The sequence below is a fragment of the Mercurialis annua genome, linkage group LG1-X (assembly GCF_937616625.2).
Source record: "Mercurialis annua linkage group LG1-X, ddMerAnnu1.2, whole genome shotgun sequence".
NCBI classification, from domain to species: Eukaryota; Viridiplantae; Streptophyta; class Magnoliopsida; order Malpighiales; family Euphorbiaceae; genus Mercurialis; species Mercurialis annua.
Genome location: NC_065570.1, coordinates 62,917,965 through 62,928,549, shown reverse-complemented (window position 1 = coordinate 62,928,549; position 10,585 = coordinate 62,917,965). Strand labels below are relative to the sequence as shown.

General features: G+C 35.4%; 1 protein-coding gene across 1 annotated transcript; it reads left to right on the top strand.

The window, feature by feature from the left end:
* Window positions 1-1,436: 1,436 nt before the first annotated feature.
* LOC126655104 (uncharacterized) lies at window positions 1,437-10,367 on the top strand. Its single transcript, XM_050349106.2, has 20 exons — window positions 1,437-1,670; window positions 2,001-2,759; window positions 3,016-4,632; window positions 5,032-5,469; window positions 5,632-5,722; window positions 5,806-6,634; window positions 6,718-6,797; window positions 6,936-7,020; window positions 7,105-7,196; window positions 7,298-7,366; window positions 7,460-7,496; window positions 7,573-7,655; window positions 7,931-8,383; window positions 8,493-8,529; window positions 8,625-8,682; window positions 8,891-9,030; window positions 9,136-9,201; window positions 9,281-9,395; window positions 9,484-9,522; window positions 9,985-10,367. Exons 2-20 carry the CDS (start codon window positions 2,015-2,017, stop codon window positions 10,146-10,148), a joined length of 5,238 nt encoding a protein of 1,745 aa, XP_050205063.1. The 5' UTR covers window positions 1,437-1,670; window positions 2,001-2,014; the 3' UTR covers window positions 10,149-10,367.
* The last annotated feature ends 218 nt before the right edge of the window (window positions 10,368-10,585 follow it).

Here is a 10,585-nt window from a genome sequence, read left to right as displayed (position 1 = left end):
GTTAAAAAATGAGACACTTGTGTTAAAAATATAAAGATTAACAGCGAATGCTTGACACATGTCAAAAGAGGAATGAAAATACTGACAAGCAAGCGAAACGACACGCCGAAATATGAATCGACTTGCCCCAAATAAAGGTAAACTTTACCAAGACATAAATACTAAGACTTTAACTCACTTGCCCGGGGGGGGGGGGTTAATGATGGATACCAAATCCTATCATAATTACAGTGGAACCGAGTCGCACGAGATGCACCATTTAAGAGAATATCAGCTCTCGTCCAAAGGGCATTAGTCAAACAATATCGGCAGCCAAATCCATGGGATTCGCCTTGACCGAAGATCAAAGAAAGAATCATATGAATCTCCAAGATGAGCCAGAATCCCTGAAAATCCGGATAAAGCGCGTCGTCTGAGGGACTCGCCCAAAAACCGAATCTACGGAATAACTTTCTTATTCGGATACAAACTTCAACTTAGGATGATAAGCTTATTCAGAAAGACTTTTACTTGAATGTGTGATTTCTTTCCTATTCAATCTCAAATTCTAGTAAATAGGAATTACTTTCCTATTCGAAATTTACTAGGTATTCACTTGACTATTATATAAAGAGTTCGAGGTATGCCTAAAAATATAATTACATTCATATATTCAAAACGCTGCTCAAGCCTAAACTGACTTAAGTATTAGAGAGTTAATCGGACCACAACCGTCAGGATAGCTTATACCCTGTTTTGTAGGTTATCGACCGGATCAGAAGACAGACTTCATCATTACCAAACAAGTTTATAAAATATGATAAATATAAAATATACTATAAAATATGAAATATAAAATTATCCAATCTTTTTTACTAAATTTGTTTGAACTAATAGATAATAAATTAAAAAAATAGTCGTTCTCTTTCAAGCTTATTTATTGATTTAAATTAATGAAATTGAATTTTATTTTATATTTATTTATTCAAATGAGCAAGTCAAATTTTAATGACACTCAATTTTTTTTCGCTTGCAAATACATGAATCGTGAGTTGGCTCGTATATACTTTTGATTAAGAGCTCGTCAAACTGGCTCATATACGAGTTCCATAATTAACTCATACATTTTTTAATAAAGTTAATAAATTATTTCAAATATAATTTATCAAATTATTTTTAATTACATTTTAGTTTAAGTAATTAAATTTAAATATAAAATTTACTCATGTAGTTATATTTATAATTTGTTTATTTTAAATCAAATTATATAATTTTAGCTAACACTATAAATTAAAAACTATATAATTTTAATAAAAGAATAAAATGTAATTCCAAAGCATTCCAATAATACCCTTTAATACTAAAATACAAACAAAATCATATGAACTTAAGTATATTTTTTAATTAAAATATGCTATTTTAGTAAGAAGGTTTAAATAAAAGAGTTAACTCCTAAATGGACGAGTTTAACTGAGAGTCTAATGCTCTCAATGTCTTTTCTTTATTTCCCTTCGCCTCTATCAGTTCTATGTCCATTATAACCGCCGTTTCCCGCCGCCACTGCTTCACGCCTCCTCCGTTGCTGCTTCATTGGCGCCACTGCGCTGCGTTCTTCATTGCCGCTACTGCGCTGCGTTCTTCATTGCCGCTACTGCGCTGCGTTCTTGACTGCCGCTGCAATCTTTAATTAGGTTCTTTATCTTCTGTTCATCGCAGTTATTTTATGTTCTGCAGTGATCTTCTTTAATTTGCTTTTTAGTTATATTGCTTCGTTAATGTGATCTCTGCTCGAAGTTACAAAAAATAAAAAATAAAAAATAAAGAAGAAACTTAGTTTTTGGAAGATATTGCTTCTTATTTGTTTGGAACATGATCTCTGTTTTCTTTTTAAGTGATTTCAAACAGAAATTAAGTTAACAATCAAAATATGTTTTTTTAGTTTGCTTTTGTTTTTCAATTAATTTTACTTGTTTTTGAGTAGGCAATTCTTGATACTTGTTTTTGCTTGTGGTTTTCTTAAGGAGTGATTACAATCATGTCAGAAATTAAGGTTTATCAAAGAAAATCAAAGAACAACATGGAATTTGGGAGCACAATGTTAAAGAATCAGGAAAAACAGTCTGAGTTAGGAAACAACTGGGTTCCTGAAACTCCTGCAAAGCCTACACCAAACAGGGCACTTAATGTTTACGCCAAAAGGTGCCGGAAAGGCGATTCAGGACTCAAACTTCTCCCGACTCCTAAACAGGAGGATCAAGAAAAGGGTTTTGTGTTGGTTGATGCTGTAGACAAAGTACAGGAACAAAGGGACTGGAAAACTTTGAGCACGGAATCTTTATGTTTGGATTCTGATGGCTTGATGGATTTAAATAAGAGTATTTGGGACCTAGAAGTTGTTGGTGTTGGTGCTTCTCATTCCAAGGAATCCTTGGAAGATTGTACTGGTAATTTGGTTAGAAGGTTGGATTTCTCGGCCTCGGGAGATTCTAATAAAGGTTTCAGGGTCGGGAATGAACAATTAGACAGAGTTCCTATTCCAGAAGCCTCGAGCTATGCTGCTAATGCAGCTCCACTGTCCTTTGAAGATTACAGAACTGCAACAACTCGCAGCACGGATCAGTCTTCCTCTCAAGACTCGTCTAATGCTCCAATAGAAGGTGCAGTCAACAAGATTATTTCAAGATTTGATGCCGGGAACTCTTTGCCTGGAAACCACAATCACTTGCACAACATAGACCAAGAGAATAACAGAAATAATCCAGAATGTCACTTTGCTCGGTGTAAGTGATTCAATTTTTTTCTTTAAGATTATATTTTTGTTTATTAATGACGCAGGTCTTGTTTGCTTGAAATATTAAGTTCCTATTAGAAATCATTGACAAATCGTTGTGATTAGTTTGAAGTTGATGACTTGATGTCTTGGGTCAATTCTGAATAAATTTGGCCACCAACTTTTTGTGCAATCAGCATGCAATTTCACAGATGCTAATGATAACTGATGTTTTATACTATTTTATATTTTTAATTTGAATACAGGTGATGGACAAAAAGATTTGCAAGGTAAATTTGCATATGTGAAGGAAAATGAGAAGCTTCATTCTAGTGAGGGCTTAGAGCCAGCAACTCCATTATTGAAGCAAATTGTCGGCAAAAGACCAAGAAATGGGGCAGATGTGAATCAAAGCCCGTTAAAGAGAACAAAAACTAAGAAACACAGACATAGGCCCAAAGTAGCAGTTGAAGGTAGAAAAATAAAATCTAAGATTGCACTTGAAATTAAGGAGAAAAAGAAGTACGTAAGAAAAACCAAGTCCAATATGAAGGAGAAGAGGAAGTATGTTAGAAGCAGCTCAAAAACCTCGACTAAAGAGCCCCATACTGAAAGTTTTGCTGCCAACTTGAGCTTACCTAGTGCAGTGAACCAGCCAAATGATGAAAAATGGATAGAAATTTCGAAGCCTAATGTGGGCGGTGCAATAGAAGTTTCTGTAACAGGGTACCAGGTTAGTGATGACAGTATGTTACAGTTTACTATATCAGCTGTATCTAAAGCTGCTGGAAGACATAGCTGTGATAACGAAACAACAGCACTGTGTGGTCCAAACCTTCAAAGAAACTCAACAGATCCGCTTACTATGGCTAGAACTTTAGAAGATACTGTCACAAGGAACCAGGGAAGTGATGGACTGATGTTGCAGTCAACTATGTCTGCCGTACCTGAACTTGCTGTAAGCCATGGCTGTGATGATAAATTGAATGTGTTGCGGGATTCAAACCTTGATATGAAGTCAGTATTGCAGCCTGATGTGGAGAAGAATGTTATAGGAAAGCATTCGCCGTCTGAACTTAAGTTGGAGACAAGTACGGAGAGTACTTGTGCAACAAGGAGGTCCACAAGAATTGCTTGTAGGAACTTGTTTATGAGGAAAACATTTGACTGCGAAAGTGAGTCCTCATGTAATCATACAAGTTTTCCAGAAGGATACAAGGGAAGTAGGAATAAGAGGCAGCGGAAATCAAAAGCTTCTATCCTAATGAGCTTTCTTGGCTTGCAGATTCATGCAAAAAAGAAGAGAGATAGAGGGTATAATCGAAGAAGAATAGAATGGGCATCCCTTGTGATGGATCCAATCATTCTTCTCAATGAAACTCCCATACCTTTTCTTCAACGAGAAATTGTAGAAGAAAGACCTCTACTGCAACAACTGGTCATTACTCAAACGGAAGGAATGCAGGAAGATTTGTTGTTGAATCACTTTCGACAATCACAGATTGGTGAAGGAGAAAGAGCAGTCAACCATGGAGTATCTGCACAAAATAGTCTCGTGCCTTTATTTCAGCACGAAGTTGTCGAAGAAAGAGTGGATGTGGATTTGCTGAGTCCTTCATTTGACTGCTACTTCTTCAGCAAAGAGCACGTAGAAGGAAATCATGATAGAGATTTACTTGGCCGCGGCAATAATCTGGGACTTCTTCTTAAACCAAGTAGTGCAGAGGATGATGTTCAAATGATTCATCCTATTGAATTGCCAAATTGCAAGAAAAAGGAATCAAGGAAGCCAAGAAAGGTAATATCATTTCCTGTTTGTACAACCCTGGAAGACGGAGGCTCAATTAAAAGTGTGCATGATCCAGTCATTACCAAATCAAGAGGTACTCAATTAAATAAAAATACTAAACTTTGTTTTTAATTTTAATAAATGTTATTGTGACATTCCACTTTTTCTTTTTTTCTTATCTGATATCAGTTTCCGTTCTTTTGTATAAATCAGTTACTCGGATGTTTAATTTACTAAGCACTTACAAATAATAGTATACAGGGGAAATCGTCATCTTCTCTTATTTTTTTTCACTAACTAAGATTTTACTATTTTCATGTATCTATGCATGAAGTCATGAACTAACTGAAATTTCTTTTTTCATGCATTTTCTCTGTATTTAAATTTAGTATAAATCAACTTGGACTTAAATAGCTTATTTTGTTAGCAAAAGCACAGGTTCTGGGTTGTTTGCTAAGCTTAAAGGTTGACCACAGTAGAACTATTTTTGCAGGTGGAAAGAAAGCCTTAAGTAACAGAAAGCATAAGGGTTATTCAGTTGATGACCTCATCCATGCGTTCGAGTCTCTAGCTCCCTATCAAGGTTCCCGTTCCACCAAAGTCAGAAACTCAGGTGCTGTAGTTCCCTATCGAGGTTCTCGTTCTACCAAAATTAGAGATTCAGATGCTATAGTTCCCTACAAAGGTTCTCATTCCGCCAAGAGCAAAGACTCAGGTGCCATAGTTCCCTACCGGAGTTACAAAAAGAAACTGAAAGCACAAGTCCTTCTTGACGATGAGACATTGAGACAATATAATTTGGTGATGAAAATAGATGATGGCCTGGGTGAGAGAGAGGAAGATAAAGAAAGACAAAAAAAGTGGGAAGAGGGAAGAGAAATTTTCCTTGGCCGCATCAAGTCATTCTCTTCCAAAATGCATATAATCCTAGGTACTTTCTTTCTTAAGTTGTTATTTCTTGAATTAAAAAAAGTTCACAACAAAATTAAATTTCTCACTAGAGCTATCATTCAAAAGGGTGAAGAGTTTCCAAATGATAGTCTATAAGCGTAAATTTATCCAAATTAAATAAAAGGCATATACATCTTTACAGGAGACAGAAGGTTCAAACCATGGAAAGGATCGGTGGTGGACTCAGTGGTAGGAGTTTTCTTAACTCAAAATGTTACAGATTTTCTTTCAAGGTAATGACATTCATAAACTGTCTATTAATCAGCGCACTTTGAGATCAAAGTTTGTTAACTTTTTTTTGATTCATGGGTAACAGTGCTGCTTACATGTCACTTGCTTCGAGGTTTCCTATTCTGTCAAGAAGCAATCAAGGAGCATCTGATGATGAACTGGAAAATAAGTACAGCCAAGAGTCAAGTGGAGATATGGTTTACACCGGAACAGCAGAGGATTCAGATGGTAATAGATATTATATAGCTGAACCTGAACCAAAATCTTCAGTTCATATGGTAGATGTTGAAGAGTCTGGAAGCACCATCTTGCAGCGAGAACCTCATAATGTACTAACATGTGAAAACCCAGTTAATGCATCAAGAGTTATGGAGGGTATAACTCCAGTATTAAGCTCAAAGAGGTTAAACAGTGGTACATTTGAAACACCTTGTTCTTCTTCCAGTGCTAGCAATAACTCTCATTTCATAGAAGATAGTCAAGCTGAAAATGTTCATGAAGAGAAAGTGTCACTGCACATGAATTTTCTGCCTCAGGATTGCAGCTCACAGGCAGAAGTTAGGATAGAAAAAACTCAGCATCCCCAAAATGTACAGCTTGGCAAGCAACTAAATAAGCCTGAAGAGATGGTATGCGGAGATTGTGCTTTGCCTCCAACTACTTCTATCACAAGTATGAAGGACAATAGTTCGGGTGTGGCTTCTGACATGACAAGAAAGACTACTAGAGGGAAGAAAAATGTTATTGAGGAGAAGAGGGACTGGAATGAGATGGGGAGAAAATATGCCAGACCGAGAAGTAGCGCTGAAACAGATTCTGTGGATTGGGAGGCGGTTAGGCAGGCACCTGAAAGTGAGATTGCTGATGCCATCAAAGCACGTGGGCAGCACAATATTATGGCAGAAAAAATCAAAGTATAAAGTTTAAATTCTTCTATCTTGGCATCATGAATATATTTTGAATTCTATTGCAATTTACAAATCTCTAACTTCTGCAGGCAGTCCTTAATCGCATAATTGAACATCATGGAGGCCTTGATCTTGAATGGTTACGATCTGCACCATACAATGTTGTTGAGTAAGTCCAAATTTTTATAACAAACATCACTGTTATACTTTTACGAAAACGCTGCCCATTGTACGAATAAATCACCAAAAAATGTTATATGTTTGAGTAAGTTGGCCATTCCCAGATAATCTTTATTTTTACCTTTAGGAAGTACCTGCTGGAGATAAGAGGACTGGGCTTGAAAAGTGTGGAATGTTTACGGCTTTTGACTCTTTATCATAGAGCCTTCCCAGTAAGTCCTGAACTGGATTTTTTAAATTTCTGGTCTTCTAGTGCTTGCCTATGAACTTAGCACTGCATTTATTTCTTGAACTAGGTTGATACCAATGTTGCTCGGATAGCAGTGCGTTTAGGATGGGTTCCCTTGGAACCACTCCCTGGAGATCTTCAGCTTCACCTTTTAGAAGAGTAAGTATCATGACAGTTGATGCAAATAAGCAAATAAAGTATTAGTAGTTAGCAGCAATGCACAACATCTCAATGTCAAAAATCTATTCTGATTTGCACAGATATCCAATCATGGATACCATTCAAAAATATCTCTGGCCCCGCCTGTGCCATCTCGACCAAAAAACACTGTAAGTCTCGATTTTTCCACCAAAACTGCTTAACTTTTGTATCATTTGTGCATTACATTTAGCTTTTTATTGATCAATTTTTATTTAATGAAGGTACGAATTGCACTATCAGATGATAACCTTTGGAAAGGTACACCTTGGTGCCTTGCTGTCATTTGAATTGTAATTGAGCGTTAAATGATGTCAAAATATTCCCCTTTATGCAGGTGTTTTGCACAAAGTTAAATCCAAATTGTGGTGTTTGTCCAATGAGGGCAGAGTGCAAACATCTTGCGAGCAAAATTGCAAGGTTTGAGCTTGGTCCATTTAATTCTTTTAGTACATAATGATGACAAATGCATATCAACACTGAGATGTTGATATACTCATATGAACGAGTAAATCTTGGATATGTTGAACATCATATGCACTTAAATAATAGATGCTGGCTTGATGGAATCTTTCATGTTATCAGGCTTGACATCCATCATAGACTTTTTGAGGAACCAATTTAAAACATTTTTATGTAGAATTAGTGGAAAATTTTGAGAGAAACTAATGCGAAAATCTGAAATTTGAATGCAGCCAAACTCTTTGCTTACCACGCCCATCTGAGAAAGTTGAAGAGAAGTCCGAGGTTCCTATCATATGCTGTGGAAGCTCTGCTGTAGATGAAAATAGTGCTGTAGTTCTACATCCAACACCCATATTTACCCAAACTTCAGAATCAGAATGTGTAAAGCAGACTTCTGAACCCATAATAGAAGAGCCAAAATCACCACAGCTTGATGACATTGAAGATTTTGGAATATATCATGGAAATGATGAAGATATCACCAACCAGGATGAAGAAATTCCTACCTTTAATCTAAGCAATGAACCGTTTAGGGCCAATGTGCAGTGCTTTATGGACAATTACTGGAATATTCACCAACCTGATGGTGCATCAAGAGCTATAGTTCCAATATCTGTGAATGTTGATTCAGTTCCACTGCGCAAATTGAAGAATATCAGCCGCTTGCGGACTGAACATCAAGTGTAAGTAGATTTCTAGTTTAGCAAATGTGAGAAACATTTTTATATGAGATCATAATGTTATCAACTGAACCCTGCATAATGCATGTCAAATCATTTTTCTCTCTTTCAGCTATGAACTTCCGGATGATCATCAACTTCTGATAGGGGTATGATTGCAAATTCTCACTCTATTTGAAAAAAAAAACTCTATTTACCATTGTGTACGGAAACATGAAATTTGATTATTTTGTTGAAATTGCAGCAGAGGAAACGAGATCGCAAGGATCATTCGCCTTACCTTCTTGCTATATGGTCACCAGGTACAAAATAGTACGATTATGAAAGTTCATTAAACTGGCCATTTTATTTAGTAAATCCAATCAGCACAGCAAGCAAACTGTTTTATTGACTCTTTATATTTCTGAAAGAAAAAAAGGAAGAAGCTTGAAGGCTTTATATATTATCTATTAGTTCTCTTAATTCTCTTGTAGTTGTCAAATTTATTGTGCGGGTAATCCTTCATAACAGGTGAAACAGCAGGTTCCTGCCAACCGCCTAAAAAAACATGCAATTCTCAGGGACTTGATCAACTCTGTAAAGATGAAAAATGCTCTTTTTGTCAAAATATTCTGGAAACAACATCTGAAACAGTTCGCGGAACAATTTTGGTGGGTGAACACCATTTGTAGTATGAATATTTTTACCTGCAGCATGATTATAGACATTAAAACAGAATCAATGTCAAAACTGACTGTAATATAATTAATGAACAGGTTCCGTGTAGGACGGCAATGAGAGGAAGGTTTCCGCTCAATGGAACGTATTTTCAAGTTAATGAGGTAAATAAACGCATTTAGACAGCGGATAAGATATATTAGCACAGTTCTGAGGAATAACTTAACATGAATACCCTGGCAGGTATTTGCTGACCATGCAACTAGTTACAATCCAATTATTGTTCCTAGGAGTTCAATTTGGAATCTATTGAGGCGGACTGTATATTTTGGTACATCACCGAATGCAATATTCAAAGGTAATATTACTACTACTCTCAATCAGATAAAATATTACTTAAAACAATTTCACAAATGACCAATAAATTTTTATTCTTCTTTTGGCAGCATGTTCATTGGAGGAGATTCAGGAAAATTTCTGGAAAGGTACTGGTTCTGAATAAAGTAATGAATGAAATGATCTTACAACTTCACTTAATCGACAAGGCCTTAATCCCAACATAATTGAGATCAGCTACATATATATTTTTATTTCAATTTGCACGGTTTTGAATTCAGAAAGATTTAAGACTATTACGTTAGTAAAATGAAATAAACTTGTTGCGACTTGATATAAATACATCGGGTTTTAGAAAAATGATTGCATAAACTATGTCCATCTTTGACAAAGCTAATGAAATTGTAACACATCATTAAGTGATATCAACATTAAATGATATAATAACGTGATGTAATTAATTATAATGTTCGATCATTTGATGACATGTTTCAATATCATTAGTTCTGTCAGCAAATTACGTGCAAGTATTTCTCGTGAGTTAAGATAGAATGTTATATAAACTTATAATAGAGAATGTAAAAGCTGACCTAATGCTCATGTTTTTGAAGGTTTTATTTGCGTGAAAGGATGGGAGGCAAACACAGGTGCACCAAGACCGTTAGCAAAGAGATTTCACTGTCCACCTAGTAAGATGGAAAAGATCACAAATAGGGTCGGAAAACCATCAAAAGACGCTAATAATGGTAAGAACACTAGAAGCCTGCCTCAGTAGTGTTGCTTAATTCATGTAATTAGTTGTATTATATTTAATTTTTAGGCAATTCTTTCATTTATTCTAACAAAAGAGTTTAGGTTCCACGTCATGACCTATGTAAATATGTCTTCATTTTTTTCACTACCTTTAGGTTCCATGCCATGGCCTATGTAATTATTAATTTATGTTTTCATTTTTTCATGACCTTTCTTAGAGGTTTATCAGTTTAAAGCCAAATTAGTCTAAGTTAATTTAGATGTACTAACTGTTAGATAATATTAATATAGGAAACTTCTCTTGTTCATTATATAGTCTGCAAGACATTACTACACATTACTATTATTATAGTTGTAATAATTATTAGATGAATTAAATGAAAAATTACAAATGGAGTTTCTGTATTGTTAATGCATAATTATATATATATATTACTATCTGTTAATGCATAATTTTAA

What these genes read in the sequence shown, in the direction of transcription:
- LOC126655104 (XM_050349106.2), top strand. Translation starts at nt 2,015, where the DNA reads ATGTCAGAAATTAAGGTTTATCAAAGAAAATCAAAGAACAACATGGAA. An exon ending in AGAATGTCACTTTGCTCGGT is followed by an intron (nt 2,760 to 3,015) that starts GTAAGTGATTCA and finishes ATTTGAATACAG; the next exon opens with GTGATGGACAAAAAGATTTG. An exon ending in CAGTTCGCGGAACAATTTTG is followed by an intron (nt 9,031 to 9,135) that starts GTGGGTGAACAC and finishes ATTAATGAACAG; the next exon opens with GTTCCGTGTAGGACGGCAAT.